General features: G+C 39.9%; 1 protein-coding gene across 1 annotated transcript; it reads right to left on the reverse strand.

The window, feature by feature from the left end:
- Positions 1 to 158: 158 nt before the first annotated feature.
- Positions 159 to 17,691, reverse strand: LOC149831599 (protein SEEDLING PLASTID DEVELOPMENT 1-like). Its single transcript, XM_090014012.1, is given in 10 exon segments — positions 159 to 644; positions 12,410 to 12,516; positions 12,519 to 12,573; positions 12,656 to 12,832; positions 13,516 to 13,736; positions 13,833 to 13,995; positions 14,204 to 14,395; positions 14,536 to 14,686; positions 15,167 to 15,381; positions 17,188 to 17,691. Coding segments are annotated over 10 exon segments (2,037 nt in total). The 5' UTR covers positions 17,638 to 17,691; the 3' UTR covers positions 159 to 338.
- Positions 17,692 to 22,964: the final 5,273 nt, after the last annotated feature.

A 22,964-nucleotide genomic window follows, 5' to 3' on the forward strand; every position in this document is an offset into this window, starting at 1 on the left:
TCCAGCAGATTTTGACGTCTAATGTGACAATCTAGAGCTTGGGTCTTAAGCTTGGTCCGACTTGGCCTACATTTTCAGCTTGAAGTCAGGAATTATACTGTCAAGACTTTCAAGGAGATGGATTTCTTTCTTGAGAGAGAAAGAGAGAGAGAGAGAGAGAGAGAGAGAGAGAGTTAAATGAATTTTATTTGCTAATTGGATTAAATTACAATTATATTTTTCTATAAGAAGTTACAATTATATTACAGCAAGAATGACATAATTTACATGCTGCTAATGGACAACATCTTACAGAGGCAATGGTTGAAGGGGCAATCAGCTTTCCTGCAGCCGCTAAGTTACTCGGGTAGTAGAGGTAGCCGTGTAACACTCGTACCTCCACCGTTACTGGCTAGTGAGTCCAACCCCAACAAGCAGTCACCGATAGAACTTGGGATCTTAACAGATGCAGAAGACTTCTTGCTTTTAATCCTCTGTGGAAGAATCTGCAGTCTTGAGTTCAGTTCTGTGCCTGACCTCTCTGCAGCTAGCTGATAGCTCTCCACAAGCTTCAACTGACGAGCAATTATCTCAGAGCACCTTGGGAGAAGTTCTACCGGCTCTCCGCCGGGAATCACAATATATTCAATTGCAAGCCGAACCTCCTAATGTGGACAATTAATACTTAAATCAACACAAATAACATGAAATAAAATTTGTATATATGACGGCGAATATTTTTTTTCCAGAACATTTCTAACTGGAATATACAAGCACCAATTTCAGTGGTTACAAACTGTGAAGCCTGAGACAATTCAAAGCAAATTTATGGACATTGAAACTGTTATAAACTTTCAGGCAACAGGTGGGTAACTTTTGTTTTTTCACTTCAGAGAAAATTAATATCATTTAGTTGATTAAAAGAATTAGACTGTTAACCAACAAATGTGAAAAAAATGAACGAGTGATATTTAGAGAGCCTATAATTACTCGACTCCCTAAACATTCCCTGCCTCTGAGACATATCATTGCAGTTGCAACATAGTTATACTGCATTGCCCAAAATTACTACTTTGCTCTGTATGCCTAACCACATTTCACAATTAAGTAAGGAAAGTCAGGAATTTAATCAGGACCAAACACATCAAGATTGCCTATCATACATTTTTGCAATATTTCTGCACCTCGATGACATCGCTACCATGTAGGCCTCCAGAAAAATTTAACACCCTAGAAAGTCTTCATGACAGCCAAATGTCTTTTTTGATCAAAGATATAGTAAAAAGTCCAATCATATAGGAAAAGTTTATCGGAAAAGCCAGATGTGTTGCACTTTGAACACACTCAAAGCTATGAAAGTCTAGCTCAAGAACTTACAAAGACTGAGATGGAGTGCATTTAGGATTTCATGTGCACATAATTAGACAATAACGAAGACATAAATTTCAATGCTGCTCAGGTAGAAAATTTAATTTCATGATGAAGGTTTAGATAGCATCTATAGACATAATAAAAAAACCCATATCTGGAGCTGTTAGGCTAAATATTGGTCCACTGCATTTGATCACATGATCATATGGAACGTATGTTATTATAACAAAGTAGCCATGTTGCCAAGAATAAGATCCTAGAAATTCTTGAATAGACCCTCGAAAGATACATGATGTGAAAAATGATTTGTGCACAATCGATGTCACTTGGTCCTTGGTTACTAATTTATCATTGCTATTAGAGCATTTAGTGAGAAATTCTCTATAAATTCCACAATCAACAGTCTAGTTTAGACTCACCAGAGTTTCCACTTGCAACGAGTGGATACTAACTCATCTCCCACCAGGATTCTTGGTTGTAAACAGTCCCTCCCTTCACAAGGATGCTTCAGGCATTCAGGGTCTTGTCTTTGTAGACAGTGCTCATGAAGATTGTTACCACCTATGCCACTATGATGTTTGGTTTTGCATCCTTAGATACTTTAGGTTATTTTATTGAATTACATGGACGATGGCAGATATACTGTCAACATATAGTTTGATGTGAAGTTGTATAGCATCTTGAAGGTCTTTTCATGACTTTATGCATTTACTGAAACAAGATTTAGTAGGGGATTGTCCAAAGTGAGAGAAACAAGCAAGCATGGATCTAGAATCCATTCATAGTAAGATAGATTGTAAAAGTATTATTCAAAACAGTAAGATGTTTGAGAAATTCACTCAGTGGGTATGGCAATTGAGCTTGAACCAAGTAGGCTTGGAGGCACGCGTTAGATGCGCTATCTTTCAAGCAATAGTTGCCCCACTTATGATCAACTCCTTAATGCAATGGGTATTCATGCAACTTCACTTCCAGGATACAACCGAGCTTTCACCTACTCACGAAGATTGACCCATGCTCTGCACTGTGTAAGATCGAACAACTTGACACGGACCACCTTGAATAGCCTCTTGACTCAATTAGGACAGGCCACACCCTAGTCTCTACAAGGCAGACTCTTGACTAAGTCAGCCTAAAATTACTAGAGAGAAAAGGAGAGGATGAGCACTAAAGAGAGAGAGAGAGAGAGAGAGAGAGAGAGAGGATCTCATGTGAAAGAGAGGAGAGAGTAGAGAGCTCATGGGTAAGAGAGGAGAGCTTGAAAGAGCGATGGAGAGAATGGGAGAGGGTTGGGGTATCTATAAGCCTAAACCCCAACAACTGGCAATAAAGGGCCTAGGCTGGCCAAATGGCTAATCAAGGAAGGTGTACTGGCTAGATGCAGTCAACGGACAAAATGGGTAAAACCCCAGTCCAAAATGACCCTACCAAGGTCAAGAAAGTCCAAAATCCAAGACACAATCAACAGGCTTGAAATAAAGAGGGTGGTTCTAGAAACGCTAGACTATAAAAGGATGAATGTGAACCAGGTTAACAGTGGCTCCAATGTTAGGGTTGTCTTGGTCTAGGTAAAAAACGGACAGTCAAAACCCATAAAATGGTCGGCCAAAGTCTTGGGAATAAAATTGTTCCAAGAGCAAAAAAGATTAGTCAAAGTCAAAAAATTACCATGACCAAACCAAACCAAATCGAGCCAAACCAGGCTGGACCATGCCCCCAATGGGCCTTGCCATAGAAGCAACTCTACGGTATATAAACCCTTGTGAGTTTCCCTCTTCTCTTCGGTGTAGGACTTGTTAAAATGTAAAATACATATTTATATAATAATATTATTATTATTATTATATTATATAAATTTGTATATATTTTTTTATTTTTTGTCTTTTAACTATCTAGTATATTTTTTGTCTTATAGATAGTTTGCTTTTGGTCAAGTTCTGGTTGGAACTTGACCAAGCATCTAGCTGTTGGAACTAGTCCAACGGCTAGAATTCTAGCTGTTAGAACTAGTCCAACGGCTAGAATTCTAGCCATTGGAATTTCTAGCCGTTGGAACTTGTTCCAATGGCTAAGAGGAGAGCTCCTTATGAGCTCTCCTCCTTTTCTCTTATAAATAGGGGTGCATCCCCCTTTGTAAAATCATTCACTAAAAATGCTTTTTAAGCATTTGTTCTCGTAAATAAAGCTTGTCATTTATTTCTTGTTTTTTCATTTATACCCTTTTTTGGGTCTTGTATAAAGTATCTTTTAGATACTTTCTTTTGAGAGATTCAAGTGCATTCGTGGAAGACTACCATTTCATTACATGGTATCAAAGCTACGGAATTGTTAGATCTTGAAAAGCTTCCGCCTCGATTTTTGTGCTTCTTGTGCAAAGGTGTTTTACCACCTTGTTCTTACAAAAAGTGTTTCGTCACTTGGAAAGAAGTGTTTTATCAATTGCCGAAAAGGTGTTTTACCACTTATCTATCGGCTACAAGAGGATTCATTTGGAGAGAAGGACTTGAACAACATTGTATTGTATTTCTTCCTTCTTATTTCTCTATTCCTTTCCTTTTCTCTCGTCTATCTTTCTACTTTACACCCTTGTAAAAGATGGATGACCATGATAAAGTCACCATCATTCCCATGAAATTGAATGATACTAATTATGTGATGTGGGCTTCAATTATGAAGCATCACATATGGGGAAAAGGTTTATGGGGAATCGTGAACAGTTCTGATTCGGAACCCAAACTATCCCTCACTAAGAAAGAGGGTGATAAGGATGTTCCTCTAACGGAAGAGGAGAAAATCAAGGCTCTAGCCTCATATGAAAAGAAATAGAAAGAGTGGAGGATGGGACATGCTAAAATAATGACATGGCTTATTAATAGCGTAGACATTAAAAAATGTTTTAGCCTTGCTAAGTTTGAACATGCCGATAAAGCATGGGGATACCTTAGAAATATGTATTCTCTTAAAGATATTGCACATGTATGCAATCTTCAAGAGAAAGTGATGCAGTGAGGGAATCAAAGCTACACGTTAATGGGTGTCACGTTGACGCTCTTTGATGCAGCGAAGGAACCGACGCTGGTCAGATAATGGGGTTGACGCTGATGTTGATTCTCCAATGCACGAACAATCGTGCAACAACAAAATCTTAATGGAAATGTGACGCAGGGAATTGGATCAATCGATCTGATCAAAAGTTTATTAAGAACTCGGTAAGGGCTACAATGAAGAATGAAAGGAAACGAGCAAATAATGAACTATCAACTGGAATAAAAGAAATCACAAAATAAGAAAATGCAGGTTGTAGCATACTGCGACAGATGAAAGAAAAACTCAAAAAATTCCAATCGTCTCTCTCACACGCAACCCTAGGATGGGTATTTAAAGGGTTCAGTTGGATCCGGGTGTCGGGTCCGGCCCTGGACCCGAGACGACTCATGTTTGTTGTTGGATCTGGGACGTCCGGGCCTATGCTCGTTTGGAGTAGGTACGTCGAGGTACATCATCCCTGCGTCTTGGTACCGTGATCTAGGTCGGATCCACTACTTGGGTCCGATCCTCGATCCCTTCATGCAAGTACGGTCCTCTGCCTGGGTCAGGCTGTATGGATCTAGGTCGATCCTGCTCTGCATCATTCTCCCTTGGTTGGGAAGAAGTAGGCTCTGACGACTTGTTGTCTCCACAGTAAGCATATAGATCAGACACATTGAAGATAGGCGAAATGTGTCAATCTTCGGGCAGTTCAAGGAGGTAGGCATTCAGTCTCAATCGCCGAATAATCTTGAAAGGGCCATATTTCTTAGGACTCAACTTGCCGTAAGTACCCACTGGGAAACGCTCAGGACGCAGGTAAGCCCATACCAACTGACAAACTTGTAACTGAACATCGCAACGACCTTGGTCTACGAAAGCTTTGTAAGCTTCATAACTCTCCACAAGCTTGGCTCAGACTTGCCTATGTATATCATGCATGTACTCAATGACATCAAACGCGTCTAGGGCTAGGTCTGAGAGACTGGTCACAGGTGCTAGATCTACAACATGAGTGGGTGACCAACCATAAACCACTTGAAAAGGAGACTTGTCCGTGGACCGGTTGATGAAGCTGATATACGCGAACTCGGCTTGAGGCAAGACTAGGTCCCATGTTTTGACATTCTCCCCCACTAGACTCCTTAACAAGTTCCCAAGGGCGGTTCACAACTTCGGTTTGGCCATCGGTTTGTGGGTGGTAAGCACTACTGAACTGGAGCTTGGTTTTCAATAAGACCCATAACGATTTCCAAAAATGGCTCATAAAATGCGTGTCACGATCTAAGGTGATCGTGTGAGGCAATCCATGAAAGCGGGCCACGTCCTTGAAGTAGTATGAAGCTACTAACGAGGCATCAGTAGTTCGCTTACACGGGACAAAATAGCCATTTTGGAAAAACGGTCAACCACAACTAAAATGGAATCAAAACGACGCGAGGTTCTGGGAAGACCCGCAACAAAATCCATGGACACATGTTCTCAAGGTTACTCAGGGATGGGCAACGGAGTATACAAACCACTATTCTGACATCGACCCTTGGACACTTAACACACTCGACAACTCTGAACAAACTTGACAACATCTTTGCACATTTTGGGCCAAAAGTAGCATTCATCTAACAGAATAAACGTCTTATCATGTCCAAAATGCCCAGCTAGTCCCCCTTCATGTAACTCGGAAATCAACTGGAGTCTAAGAGAAAATGCAGGCACACATAACTTATTACCTCAAAAAAGGTAATTGTTATGTATACTAAACCGTGGGTCGGCTGTGTTATCAGAGGAGAGGCACCCTTCCCAGACTTGCTGGAAATCAGGGTCTATTGGGTACAACTCCTTGCTATGCTCGAACCCAATAACCTGCACTGACATAGTCATCAAAAGACTATTCTTCCTGCTAAGTGCGTCAGCTACCTTGTTCAGAGTACTTGATTGATGGCGAATAGTGAATGTGTATTCTTGCAAGAAACTGACCCACTTGACATGACGAGCACTCAACTTCTTTTGACTATTCAAATACTTTAACGGCTCATGATCCGTGTACAAGACAAACTCCTTATAAATAAGATAATGCCTCCAATAACGAAGGGCTTGTACCACGGCATAAAACTCAACACCATAAGTGGAGTACTGGCACCTGGCTTGAGTCAGCTTTTCACTAAAGAAAGCAACGGGTCTGCGGTTCTGACTCAAAACTGCACCAATTCTCACTTTAGAGGCATCGCACTCAACCTCAAAGACTGCGCTAAAATCAGAAAGGGCTAAGACGGGGGCACTAGTCATTTTCTCTTTGATGAGTGTGAAGGCCTTTCCCGTCGCCGACGTACAATGGAAACTAGTACCCTTTAGGCACTTTGTGATAGGGGCCATGAGGGTGCTGAAGTTTCTCATAAAACAATGGTAGAAAGTGGCTAACCCGTGGAAACTACGGATCTCTCTTATAGTCCTTGGGGTAGGCCATTCTACAATCGCACGGACTTTGACGGGATCCGCCTTCACTCCATCAGACGACACAATAAAACCCAAAAAGACCACACTTGACATCATAAACTCACACTTTTTGGCATTGACGTACAACTTCTCCCTCCTTAAAATTTCTAGGATATGATGCAAATGACTCAAATGATCAGACAAAGAAAAACTATAAATCAAAATGTCATCAAAATATACAACGACAAACTTCCCTATACAAGGACGCAACACTTGGGTCATCATGTTCATGAAAGTACTCAGAGGATTTGATAACCCAAATGGCATGACTAACCACTCATACAATTCATCACGTGTCTTGAATGCCATTTTTCACTCATCCCCCTCCCGGATACGGATTTGGTGATACCCACTTTTTAAATCAATTTTAGAGAAAATAGAGGCACCGACCAACATATCAAACATATCATTCAACCGAGGAATGAAAAAATGGTACTTGACTGTGATGCGATTGATCGCTCTACTGTCAACACACATGCGCATGGACCCATCTTTTTTAGGAGTGAGCAGGGCGGGCACTGCGCAAGGGCTCACACTCTCACGAATAAAACCCTTTTGCAGTAACTCTTGAGCCTACCTCAACAACTCGACATGCTCTGATGGGTTCATGCGATACACGGGGAGGTTAGGTAAACTTGATTTCGGGACAAAATCGATGGCATGTTGTACCACCCTCATCGAAGGTAGACCATCGATAAGGTCGTCTGGCATAATATCCCAAAACTCCGCAATAAGAGGCGCGATGTCCGCGGGAACGGGCAACAACGTACTCATAGACGGCTTAGCCACCAGGGCATAACAATAATCATCCTCCTTACAATGGCTCGAGAAAGTCCGGTATAATAGGCCCGCGAGTCGAGAAACTCGCTCAGGCTTATCCATAGCGGGAAAATCGGTCTCCTTGATAGGGAGAAGGATTATTTTATGACCCTTAAAAATAAATGAGTACGTGTTCCTACGACCATCATGAACAGTTTTGCGATCAAAATACCAGGGACATCCCAAAAGAATATGGCACGCACTCATAGGGGCTATATCACACCACACCTCATCGTGGTAATGCTCCCCCATGAAGAACCGAACTAGACAACGCTAAGTGATGGGAACCTCGTTTCCTCTTTTGAACCATGCCATCTTGTATGGTTTGGACAATATCTTAGTTTTTAGATTCAGGGTGGACACGACACTCTTGGAAACCATGTTCTCACAAGCCCCAGTGTCGATGATGACATCGCAGACATGCCCCTCACAGTTGCATCGGGTTCTAAAAATGTTATTCCGCAACCATTTTCCAGGGGCAGACTCTCGGGGTACGGTCAAAATATGACGGATAGACAACAAATTTTCGACGTTACCGTCGAACTCTACGACTTCCCTCTTGTCATCTCCTTCAACCAACGACTCACCCTCACTCTCACTATCAGACGCTGATTGAATACTGTCGACGAAATGGGCATTCTTGCTCACGGTGGGGCACTTGGATGCAACATGTCCTAACCCGTGACACCTAAAACAACGGATGGTAGACTCACTAGGCTTGGCCTTGGATATGGTATGGTACGTGGGTCCGGACTAGTCGGGTTTGTCGGGATCTACTCTAAGGGTGGACTTTGAATCTTCCTTCCTAGGGGAGCTCACTCTTCTGGTTGGGAAACTCGACTTGGGTCAACTGGGCTGGTAACTACGGGAGGTCCTATATTTCTGCCTCCTTTTCAATTTTCCCCCCACATTCATGGCATAACTGCTTGCCTGATCCAATGACTCGACTGTGACACAACTGAAATCATCAGAAATAGCAGAACGGAGACCAAGGTGGGTGGTCTCCTTGATCTGCACTCGCAGGGATAAGCGATGGAACTCAGCAGTGTACTCCACCACAGTACGGGTGCCTTGACAAAGGGTCAGGTACTCCTTGTAGGCTCTCTCAGCGTGGTTTGAAGGCACGAACTTTGACTGCATCAATCTCTGCATCTCCTCCCATGCCTGTATGCACTCTAGTCCCTGCCACTCCCTTGACCTCTGCAGCTCAATCCACCATGTCTGTGTTAGGCCTCTCAACCGAGTGGAAGCTAGAGAGACACGACGGTGCTCAGCTACAGTGTGGTAGTCGAAGAAAAAATGTACGGCATAAGCCCAATCGAAGAACTGCTCCGCATCGAATCGTCCTGCGAACTCCAGAAGGTCTAGCTTCATCCCGTATGTGGAGGGGTGCTCTGGTGCTCTCTGTTGATGAGCCTCCACCATTCCTGCAGGATACTCGTTCCAGAAAGTGTCATCATCCAACACGGCTTCATCACCATCTTCAGAGTACTGCTCACCTGGAGGCTGGTGTTGACGAACTCCTACGACGTGTGGTCGGCGCTCAGGACACGTTGGTCCCTGCTGAATCTGCATGGCGGCTGCTGGAAACTGCCTCGGTCTGGCTCACCCGTCAGTGGGAACCATCTGTGGCCGGCGTTGTGGCACCGGTATGACTGGATGTCCTACTAAAGGTGGAAGGGTTGTTCGGGTGGTGGGTTATGGGTTGGTGAGAAATAGATAATGTGGGTTCGGGTTATGGGTTGGGTTAGGACAGGGGTAATGTGTTGGGTATGGTACCAGGTTCTGGATCGGAGACGGGTTAACGGATTGGGTCTGGTACGGGTATTGGATTTGGTTGGTGTAGTATTGGGATGATTCACCTGATTAGATCTGGATCGGGTCAAGTCCTAAACTATTCGTCGGACCCAGAATGGGGTAGGTGAGATCATGGATCGAGTTGTGGTGTGAGACGGTCTGGTTTGAACTCGATCCGTAACAAGATGGGTCTGGTTTTGACCCGGCTGAAATTCAAACTGGAGCTTCGTTCGGGTCCGATATAGGTTTGGGTCGGTATTGGATCTATTTTGGGGCTCAAAAGTAGTGGGTTGGGGCTGATTCGGGGCGAACCGCGAACCAAACCCAACTGAGTAGGTTGGGTATGGGGCTTCAAGACTCGGACCCGCTCACTGGGACCCAAAGGATGGACCCTGAGATCCGGGTTTGGGTCCCGTTGTCACAAAGTCCGGTCCAGACCCTCTCGGTTTCGGACCCATCCACAAGGACCCGTTACCCCCTGCACGCTGGTGGACTGCAACAACGCCCCCACGCGCAGGCTCGGGAAAGTGGGGTGAATCAGCCCCAGCCCTGGCTGACGCTGATGTGCCAGCAGCCTGGCCCAGCATCACGCTGGGGCCTTACGAACCAGGCCCGAGCTGCAACACAGGCACAATAGCACGAGGTCAGGCACAATAATATTGGATTTCACTCTTACTTGACTGACACTGCCTTATTTATTAAGAAATCTGATGCAGGTATCATTATTCTTCTAATTTATGTGGATGATATGATCATCACCGGTGACGACAAACAGGGAGTTGTCAATATCAAAACTCTTCTCAAAACTCATTTTGAAATGTCTGACTTAGGATCATTGAGATATTTTTTAGGAATTGAAGTTGCTTATTTTCCTCGTGGATACTTAATGTCTCAATCTAAATTTGCCCTTGATATTGTTTCTAGGTCGGGCATTATGATTGATAAGAAGGTGGATACCCCAGAAGTGGTTAATATTAAAATGAAAATTGATGACGGAGAGCGTCTTGATGATCCTACTCCATTTAGACAGTTTGTTGGAACACTTTCCTATCTCTCCATCACTCGGCCAGACATTGCACATGATGTACACACAGTTAGCCAGTTTCAGCATGCTCTCACTTCTGTTCACATGGGAGCGGTTTTACGTATTATTAAATATTTAAAGAGCTCTCTCTCACAAGGACTCTTCTTGTCTGCATCATCCTCATTAGATCTAATTGCTTATACTAATGTTGATTGGAGAAGTGATTCTAATAATAGGCACTCAACCACTGGCAACTGTGTGTTTTTAGGTGAATCTCTAATATCGTGGAGGCGTAAGAAGTAGCAGAAGGTTTCTCTTTCCTGCACTGAAGCTAAATATAGAGCCATGAAAACCACTATAATGGAAGTCGTATGGCTCAGACGACTACTTGCTGATATGGAAGCTGAAGCAACACAAGTTTCACGAATGTGTTGTGACAACAAGAGTGTAATCTACATTGCAAGCAACCGGACGTTCCATGAACGCACCAAATACATTGAGATGGATTGTCACTATATCAGAGAGGAGTACTTGCATGGAACCATTGATCTGTCATATGTTACGTCAGAATACGAGTTAGCAGACTTCTTCACCAAACCTATTGCAACTCCTCGATTTCACTTCCTCTTAGACAAACTTTCACTCATTGTACCATAAGTTTGAGGGGGAGTGTTAAAATGTAAAATACATATTTATATAATAATATTATTATTATATAAATTGGTATATATTTTTTTATTTTTTGTCTTTTAACTATCTAGTTTATTTTGAACTAGATAGTTTGCTTTTGGTCAAGTTTCGATTGAAACTTGACCAAGCATCTAGCTGTTGGAACTAGTCCAATGACTAGAATTCGAGCCGTTAGGACTAGTTCCAATGGCTAAGAAGAGAGCTCCTTATGAGCTCTCCTCCTTTTCTCTTATAAATAGGGGTGCATCACCCTTTGTAAAATCATTCACAAAAAATGCTTTTAAAGCATTTGTTCTCATAAATAAAGCTTATCATTTATTTATTGTTTTTCTATTTATACCCTTTTTTGGGTCTTGTATAAAGTATCTTTTAGATAATTTCTTTTGAGAGATTCAAGTGCATTCGTGGAAGACTACCATTTCATTACAGAACTAAACTTTTCAAAGAAGTCAAAACCTCATCAACTTAGGTAAATATAGGGAAATGAGTAGGCAAAGTGATAATAGCGTCATGAAAAGACCTTTTTAAAATATTGCCAGAAACAAAATATTGCGATATTATCGAGATATTTTCACCAGAAACTTTTCAAAATATCGCCAGAAACAAAATATCGCGATATTTTTTGAGAAAAAAAATTTTATTTTAGTTTGCATTTCCTGTTTTTTTGTTTCTTTTACATTTTAAAACCTTTAAAACATGTTTGTTTATATTTTTGAAAGAAAAATAATGCAAAACTTATTATTTTCTAAGCTTTTTTGTTGTTATTTATATTTTTTTAAATTTTTTAAATCTCAATATTTATCAACTTTTGAAAATCTCTCCAAGAAATTACATTTAACAATACAGGTGACTGTGATATATATATATATATAGATATATAGATATATAGATATATATATATATATATACCGTGCCCCAGTACCCTTAATTTTTGAAATTGTTGTGTTGTACCCTTCGTACCCGTACCCATGTGACAGGTTCTAACCCAATAATTGAGACAAAACACAACAAGATGTAGTAACAGTATTTTCTATGGAATTTATTTCAACTGCTAAAATATGCCAAAAATATCTTCCATGGAACCTATTTCATATTAGTTTAAGATCTCATGAATGACCAAGACAAAGTGTATGCATGGGCTTGTACAAGCAACCAATCAATGGACATGAAAATGAAGATAACAAGAGCTATCAAGAGTCATACACGCACCTCTAAGGCATCAATCTCCTCCAATGAGGGTCTTCTTGCTGGTGCATCATCTTCAACTTCAATACTTCCATAGACAGGATCAACTGGACTATGTTGTACAGCTTCAAAATGTCCATCCCAAGGATCATGCGGATTGCCTTGACCATTTGAGCCATGGTATTTTTCTGCAGTTCAATGAATAGAAATTGATGCATGTTGAAAAAATCAGCATCCCATGAATATCAATGATACAAAAAAGTGACATACCTTAATTACAAATATTGGCAGATGATGAAATTTAGCAACATCACGGATCCATGGATTCTGCTTCATTTCAGAATTTAGAGCTAGAATTGCATCTGCTGATCCAATATCATCAGTTATCTCTATCTCATTCTCCAGTCCCATTACTTGTGTTACTTGTAACAGATCAGCTTCCAATATCTGCATTGTGAAGAAATTGACATATTAGGATAGACCTAACATGCAGTTCAATTGTCTCCCCATGATGATGGAGAAACCTCATAGAGAGTCAAGTGCATTTTATTTTTTCCAATTGTACTGTATGAAATGTATGGCACCATACATGGCTTCAAAATACATTTAGGGCATGTTCGGTTGTATCTCAGGCATGTTTACTTTGGTCACAGGTGCGGATCAACAATCGCAGCTCAGAAAGTAGTTGTGATTGTTGGTCACAAGGTCACTCTTGTGACCAACTTTCACAAGATTCAAGATGGAAACAATCAATAGCTGGCAATCACAATCACAACTTGTACTATTCTCATGTTTCACTAACCTTGAGAAAGTATTGTGATTTCAAATCACATATTCCACATTGTGATTCACTCCAAATGTGATTTCAAATCACATTCCATTTCTCATTTTCATGCTTGGTTAGTTGTGCAAATGATATTCATTCTCTCATTTGCATGAGATTCTGAATCTCATGAGAAGTTACCAAATATGCCATTCTTTTTTCTCAATGGTTTTTTAAAGGAAATAAAAAACAACATTTATAATATATGAAGTTCACAAATAATAAGCTTCAGGAAGAAAAAAAGAAAAAGTTTATCATACAAAAAGGCCATTTAATATTGTGCTTTATGTTGTCTCAGATTTCATACCTTGTAAGTATACAAGCAAACAGGAGTAGACTGACAGCTTGCAGACCTAGCTGTACTTCTCCTAACACGTCTAGTAGAAGAGTCTGCATTTGCCACTTCATCATCCTGAGTATGAGTAGTGCTGGAACTTTCAATTAGATAATTCTCAGGAACCAATCTAGAACTTGCATGCTCATCAGGTTTGCCATTCATGCGACGCAGTTCAAATAGAGGAGACCTCCCTGGCATATAGAATTTAATTAATAATAACCAATACTTCCATCATCATGACCTTCATCAAGCAACAGCACTCTGCAAAACAACCAAAGCTCAAATACCTGCAAGGATAGCATCAACAGTTGCTTCTAAGTCGTGGTGAACTCGACACTCTGTCCTGGACATCATCTCAACCACACAGGTAAATGTTGATGGACCTCTTCTCTCAAGAATTGTCTTCTGAACTTTTCTTCTTTTTGCTTCATCATCACCAAGGGTCACACTCTGCATCCAAGTCAAATGCGGCAGAGATAAATTGTGGTTCACAATAATATTTGAAATGCATCACTTGGATCATTTTCATAGACATCTCATCGTGATTCACCACACCCAAATGATGCCTAACCAAGACATGACTCGTACAGGTGACAGATTAAGTTCTCCATGGAAACCAAATTTAAATAGTCATAGTTACAGAAAGGCGTAAGCATACCTCTATGCCTCCAACAAGACTTTGTAAAGAAGGATTTTTTATTATACTTTCAATCGTTATTCCATGTGCTGTTCCAACTAGCTGGACACCTCTCTGAGCAATCGTACCTGCTGCCAATGCTTCAAGCTCAGTACCAATTTCATCAATAACAATAGTTTCTGGCATATGATTTTCAACTGCTTCAATCATAACCTACACAAAAATGGAAGAAGAATTATTGTAAGCCATCACATTTGGAACAAATCAAAGAATGAAAAAGTCAATTAGTTCAATTTCACAACCAAAAGCCTGGTCTTTAAATTAATACAGAGAAATGATAAGATTAGGCTCACATTGTGCTGCATATTGACATTTGGAACTTGCATTCTCCTTGCACGACCTATTCCTGAATGAGGGACATCTCCATCACCTCCAATCTCATTTGACGTATCTATAATGACCACCCTCTTCATGTGGTCATCTGCCAGCATTCTAGCAATTTCCCTGCACAACAGTTTACTAAAGTTAAAGCACAATATCTTGTACACGGGGATGATGAAGTCTGATATGACATGGGAGACATGATTAAGTCATGCAGATGCAGAATCTAAAACACATGTGCAACTGTGTTCTACAAACGTGTACATCCCTAGAATTGTTCAACAGGATTAGGCATGCAAGAAGCTGCAGTCAATCACACAACTAGAAGCAAAAAGTATGCTTATCATTTCATTTACATTAAAAGAGGACGAAAGGTCTCATGAACAGCTATAATACTAATCAGTGAGATGCTCAATCTAGATGCATGTTAACTAGAAGAAATTTGAGAACGAAAACTAAACAGGAAAAGGCAAATAATGGACAAAAGAAAAGAATCGAGTTATGCACTTAATGAAACATCATTTGTAACCAGCATTTATGGCATTCATAAGCAATCTTTGCAAAACGACACCATTTATGGAGATAGTTTACGAAGATTAGAACCTGATCAAGGTTGTCTTGCCGGCTCCAGGGGGTCCAATAACCAAGATGGAACCCCCACTTTCAACCAAGTCTCGTATCATCTCTGCACTTCCAGATATTGCACGGCCAACTCGGCAAGTGAGACCAATTATTTGCATCTTTCGGTTTCTAATAGCACTGATGCGATGCAGAGACTTATTAATGCCAGATCGGTTGTCATCTGAAAAATCACCGACCTGCATATGTACCCCAACATGAGAATGACCGCAAAGATTTCCAAACTGGAAAAAGCCGATCCCATACCCATGCTTTGTATTTACAAAAGAAATTTGTATTCAACTTGTTTTTTGAAAAAAAAAAAGGATTAGAATACGATTCCAAACCTCGATACAACGTAAAGTAACATCATCATAGTCATCCTTCCACGTCTGGATGCCCCCAAAGCAGATACCATACCCGGACATATAAGAATTACATGAACCACAGACTCGTACCATTACCGATAAAATAATATTTTTTAGCTTTTTTCCATTAAAAATTGCGGATCTTAGTTGGAACCCAAAGTTGGTATGAAATTTCACAAACCATAACCCGGCTCAATATTGGGTGCAACCCAAATTCTAATCGGACCTTTTTATTTATCACACCCTATAGGGTTTGGTACGGGTCAGGTCAGGGTCAAACCCGACCAATTGAAAAAAAAAACACACTAAAAGTGTGCAATCACATTGCACCCTATCCTCTTCGGAAAGAATTGACTCAACTGAGGTAGCAAAATGTGTTTCAATCGCCCGTTGGGACAAATAGGGATGTAAACGGTTCAGGTGCAACCCAAATCTGGGTTCATTAAGCGGGTTTGGTAGCCAAATCTGAATTGGATCCAGGTTTGGTGTTAAGTTTTGCATTCAAACTCGAACCTGAATCCGAGTAAAACCCACATCCTACTAAAAACCCAACCCGATTAAATGTAAATGCTGAGTTTTTAAGCTAAACAGATCAGGGTTTGGTTTTATCTTTTTCATCCGAATACTAATCTGAATCTGACTCCCAACCCAATTAGGCCAAACCCGACTAAATCGGACTTGGTAATGCCTAGATCCAACCAGAATCCGAACAGTTTAGACAACTATATCATCCCAATGGGAACCGACGCCTAGTTTGCATGGTGGGCTCACTTTTTTTTTCTATTTTTCACGTGGGAGCTAAGGGCGCGTTTGCATCACGCGGAATATTCGTGGACGAGTTTACATGTGCATATTATGTGACCATTCAATCATTCAAAAGAAATTGGACGTCATTCGATGGATAGCTAAATGATTTTATTAGAGCAAACGTAACCATTCAAAAGAATCCAAATAGTACCAAAATTGGGGATGTCATTCGAACCAGCCGTACTTTAATATGCCCAAGTTCTTTACATCCCATTTTTATAAAACCAACCATCGCCTTTCTACTAAATTATTACAGACGCTTAACGAACTTATTAAAGATATATCATCCAATCATGCAACCAAGCACTATGCACCACAAAAATAAATAAACAAGATTAAAAAAACGCATCCAAACAACAACACTGAACAGATCACAGCCATACCACGACGACCATCTTAAAACCCATGCAACAAACATCGCCGATATTCTGAAACTGCGATATTTTCAGATAAGCATACAATGCCAAAAATATCGCGGTAATTTTCAATATACCTAGAATAGAGTGATATCAACCCAGTAATTAGCGCATAAACCCACATTTTAATTTTTTATAATTTAGCATTTTTTCCTTCTGATCACTTCTATACTTTTTTTTTTTGCCAATCATTACTATATGCCGATACTTCCCGATAATTGTCGGGAACACAAAATGTTTTAATTTATCGCGAGATTTCCCTTGCCTAGAAAATCAGATACCGATATTTGTGGCGTTGCTTTAATCAACAAAATCACGATTGAAAAATTGAAATCCGAACAAAAATTAAAAAGGAAAAAGAACTTCGCTAGAATTTTAAGTAAAATAAAAAATTCACTCCTAAAAACCATTATACCTTGGAGATCGCGTGCCTCAGATCCTCGAGCTTGACGGACTGCTGCGAGATGACCCAATCCCCCGACGGAAACCTCGCTAGCGGCTTTCTCCCGAGATCCATCACTACCTCGATCAGATCTCCGATCTCCGGATGCCCCAGAACCTCCCTCCTCATCCGATCGGGCACCAATTCTAGGAACAATTCCAGCTCCGACGCCGCCGGATCGCATTGCAGTCCCGGCGAAGCGATCGGCGCCGGGGCCAAGCTCCCATTCCCGAACCGATCGTCCGGCCTTCGAACCAGCGATGACGGGAAGACCCTCGACGGCGACTGTCGGAGGGATCGCCGGAGACGAGACGGTCTGAACGAAGAAGATGATGATGATGAAGGGTTGAGATGAGCTCGGGTTCTGGAGGAGGGAGCTCTGTGGATGTCCATGAGGACAAATCTAGAAATTAGAGTTTTCATCGGGGGCAGAGTGGGGAAGAAATTTTCCGGAGGGCTCTGTTTGGGGCTGGGGGGGAAAGGGAAGTTGCAGAGGGTTGATAAAGGTTGATGGCGGTGGGAAAAGATTCCTCGGAATCTTATGATTTCTGTGGGACCCACATTCCGTTTTGGAGTCCGGAGAACGCTAGAGTGCTGGTTCGGCTTTCAGTTACCAAAATGGACACGGGTTTTCGGTCAAGGACGGTACCCCACACCCCCCCCACCACACACACACACACATTTGCTTTGAACCTTGACCCGGACTCTAGCACAGCCAGATGGGTTCGATTGTGAATAGAGAAGTGTGGGAAGTTGACTTTGGCTCAAATGGCATTTGAATTGATGACCGGTGGTCCGGTGTTGCTCGACTCTAAGTTTGAGTCCATGGCATAGTATATAAACGGTTTGGTACGTGTTGCCAGTTTGGTCTTTGGCTAAGTTTGGATCTGAGATTGGCATTGTTGACTGGGTTCATGGCTGCATGTGGTTGAGTTGGGCTGATCTAGTTTTTTAGCTTGGGTCAACTTTAACTTTTTTGTATTGTTTCTTATAAAGAGGGTTATTTTAGTCTTTTAATACCAATTAAAAGATCAGAATAATGGGAGCCACATAAACGGCATTTCCTGCCGCACAAGCAACGCAATACCATGCATTTGACTCGAACCGGTGGCAATCAAAGGATACGGTGAACCGAATCGGGAATCATATCGGAATTAATGATCGGATCAGTCAAATTCAAAGGGTTAGCGATGGACTCCCGAGTCTAATGTAGGTTCAGGTCTTTCATGAGCGTGGACTGGACCTACGATGGCTCAATCGGATCTTCCTAATCATGTCGGGTCAGTTCGATAATGGATCTGGTGACCTAAACCAACATAAATATTTTAGAGTGATCCATCTTGCTGGGGAGGGTTGCCCCGCGCGTCTAATTCAAGAATGTTGTCAAAGCTAATTATTTAGGGCTTCGTACGGCTCTTTTGACCCGATTGGTCAGCCCATTTTGAACCATTTGGATCGATACCAACCATATACATAACCGAAATTTGGCCACACATTTGGTCAAACTTGGGCCTTGGGAAGTGCAATACGGAGTTCAAATAGTGAGGAAATTGGGCACGGCATCTTTTAAATGTGAAAATAACATAAGCAAAAATCTAGCGTACAATTAAATTTTTTTTTATTAGCAAATATTGGTAAAGAATAATAAAATAGAAAATTAGTAACAAAAAATATGCACCACCATTCTTATTAGCCTTTAAAATATAGTGAAATTCCATAGTTTGTATATAAAATACAAAATAAAATAAAAGGGTACAGTCAGGTCCAACACAACAGTCCCCATGTCCCTCGACATTCGTTCGTCTATTCCCACGGAGTTGTAGAGAGAAAATAAATGGAGCATGATATACGTCATATCGCAGCACATTTCAGCAGACCCTTACTAGGTTTCAACAAACAAACCATTCACGCACACTCTTGTGCGTATATCAAACATACAATATAAACATTTATTTATGCGTGCTTAAGCATACAATCTTACACCAACATCTATGTGTAAATAAAGTATACAACTTATGCATATCTTTATGCATAAGTATGCATACAATTTAAACCTATAATTAAATATACTTGTATTTGTACATACAGTTATGCACATAGGTCATTCGAGTGTAAACTTATGCTCGCATACCAATCTATACAAATAGTTAAGCATGCAATCATGCTCACACATATTTCATTCATACAATTATGCATATATCAAATTAAACATACGAGCATATTCATAAACAATTTAAATGTATACAACTATATAGTCATGCCATAACTTATAGCATGCATGAGTAGTTTTTATTTTTTTAATTAACTTTCTTTTGTAATTCATGCAATGCTTGCAAACATCAAACTTAAATTTCATATTGTTACCTCAGGACACCACACCCGACCAACTATGGGTACTCAACCTCTCTGAAGGTATTCATTCACATGATTTGAATGTTTCATATTTTAATCCCCAAAAGAACAAGAGTGTTTCATATTTTAATCCCCCAAAAAACAAGAGACTAGCACTAGAGTCTGAGACACGTTGTCACATCATCTTTCAGATTGGAATATCGTAGGCATACTACTATCAGTATATACGTAGCTCAAAATTAGCCATATTATTAGAGTGCAAAGTCTTTGTAAACAGTTGTGGTAGAAGAAGGGTTCACATTTGATTTGACAAAATTGTCATAGTCCACCTCCAATGGGATTGTAATTCTCGTAAGGTTGGTATAGACACAGGTTTACATTTGACCCACTTGCTCAACCTCAATAGTATGAGGCAATGTTACCCCATCTTTTATAGTGATGCGTAGTGTAACTTTATTAATTTTTGATTTTTTTTTATCAATGCATGTCATTTGACAAACTAAACATACATGTTAGCTAATATTCTATCAATAGTTGCACTCAGATCAATACTCATAAATTTTATATTATTCAATCATATATATTATGCACCACATATATCAGAATTACAGTTTAAAACATAAATAATAAAAATTTAACACAACAAACAATAACTTGGGTCAACACCTATAAAATCATGTTATTTGATCATGCACCTCGTGCATAGATCGAACTCGTCATATTTGCAAGATTTAATGCATAGAATACAATTTTGCTATACAAAATAAATGTTGGGATCATTACCAAGTATGAAACATGTCTTTAGAACATACATCATCTTTGTGACCCACCATTTGCCACATTCACAAATGTCAAATACACATCACAAGGTTTCATATTTGAAATCATTGTAAGGGGTTGATACCCGTTATGTAAAAATATCAAATCATACAGATATGTCATCCACCCATATATATATATGATATACCCTAAATAGACATCTTCTAATGCATGCAAACAACTCTATCAGTTAATTTATAATGCATGCATTCATACATTATGTCCCATTTCATACATTACCCCACAAATTGCGTATAATAATAAACATGCATCATATTAATTCGTAACTCTATCAGTTGCATACATGTATATCAATTTAAGTAAACATTTGTACGTATGCCTCAACTACATACGCATAAATCACAACACACTATTCATATATATATCACAACTGCACACGTATGAATCACAATACAATAACATTCATATATATATATACTTCAATTGCATGCGTACAAATCGCATCGCATCGACAATCATATGTATGCCTCAACTGCATACATACGTATCATATCATAATGATATTCAATATTTACAAACCACCCTAATTGCATGTACCTCGTGAATATCTCCATTCACTCGATTTTTTTCTATGATACGAGTCTTATTCATGATGATGCACCAACCAAACTATGCACTAGGGGACCGCCTAAGGGCAAGCGTGAGTGTATATTGGCTTTCTAAGACATAATTCATGAGGAAAATGAGCCATAATAAAAGCACAACCTCAGGAAATGAGTACAATGGAGATATATACCCCAGACACATAGGCACAAACAAATATTTACGTACATATGTCATAATTGTATATGTATCAATACACATCATAAACATTCAATTAATGTGTATGCCTCGCTGGCATACGCGTACACAACGTACACTTAAGATCCACCCTTACTCATAGTCAATTAACAATATATGCCAAGTTTATCCTTTTATATTAAGAGTTCAAACTACAAAACAACATACTTCAAAATGTTTCGGATAAATTCGATTCTACGATTATATATACAACAACAACAACAACTACGCCTTCATCCCAAAACAATTGGGGTCGGCGATATGAACCAAAAAAGGAAATCATTCTGGGTCTTTCACATGAATCCTTCTCCTCCAATCATTTCTATCCAATGTCATGTCCTCGGTGAGGTTCAAAGCATTCACATCCTTTCCTTTCATCTCCATCCAAGTCTTCTTAGGCCTACCGGACCTCTAAAATTATATATATATATATATATATATATATATATATATATATATATATATTCATTAAAATATTTTAACAAATATACGAACATAAAAAGGACTATTTTTGAATTTTAAATGTATCTATAGTGACTACTTACGCACCCCTTGCATAATTAGGAACCCGATAAGCATAGGGGTATCGTATCTCAAGCCTTGATAAGGATTTGAGAACTATACCTCTAAGGATTTTAAATGCATCCATGAAGGTGTGATGCAAAAGCTCCCATTTTTTGTCTCCAATATTGTAGGTTGCCCATTTTGATTTTTTTAAGATTTTTTTTGTTGATTTATTCTGGGTTTTAATGTCATTATCATTTATCACTAGATGCTAATGATATTTGAAAATCTCTCTCTCTCTCTCTCTCTCTATATATATATATATATATATATATATATATATTTAAAATTTTTGGGTATGTGGCAAAAAAAATTTCATCTCATTTCTACATACCAGATCATCAAGTTCTTCACTAATATGATAGTAACAAGATTTATTTTTTGCCTTTCAAAAAAAAAAAAACTGATAAAAAAGAGTTAGTGTTTGATCACCACGTTGCATCTTCTTAGGATCCCTCTTCCCTTTTGTGCAATAATAGTGTTTGATGTTCGATTGTCACAGACTGCCACAACCTTTGGCCATATTCATTAATCTCGTGGGATTCCTTCGGACTCCCATTTGAAGATTAGAATGAAAAGGCGAGAACGTAGCGGTGTCAAACTGCAATTAGCAACATAGAAGATACACAGTAGGCTAAGAGCCATAGGAGAGGTAGCCCAAGATCTTTTATTTTGTAATCTTGAAAGTAAGAATATTTACATCTGATTGAAATATCCCAAAAACAACAGTGTAATTGTTTAAGCAAACATGTAAATTTGATGGGGAGTGTAAATGCTTATTATCACTACCATAATATTTAAATATGGGTTTCATCCAAAGTCACTTTCTCTCTGGTTATCATTCTTTTGGAAACCATATTGCTAATCATGTCATGAGATTTATTATCAAATCTTTCAAAAAATTCGAACAGAAATGAAGTTGGGTTTCAGAGGCCAGAGGAAAATGGCCTTGGGCACCCAGGTGGTATCCCATGTGGTAAGCGGGGCCCTGTGCCAAGCTGAAGGCCCAGGTTCCAATCCCTCTGTCACATGGGGGCCTAAGAGATATCCGGTAGGTGTCTGCCTAACCTTAGCTTGGGTTTAAAAAAAAAATGGCCTTGGTAGCGGCCACAAGGGAAATGAGGCTAGAGAGAGGAGCTTGGACCTTTCAATTTCTGCCCCCACCACTTGGACCACGTAGCTTCTACATAGTCTTACTAAAACCTCACTATTAA

Source organism: Nuphar pumila, chromosome 7 (assembly GCF_984573655.1).
Source record: "Nuphar pumila chromosome 7, dmNupPumi1.hap1.1, whole genome shotgun sequence".
NCBI classification, from domain to species: Eukaryota; Viridiplantae; Streptophyta; class Magnoliopsida; order Nymphaeales; family Nymphaeaceae; genus Nuphar; species Nuphar pumila.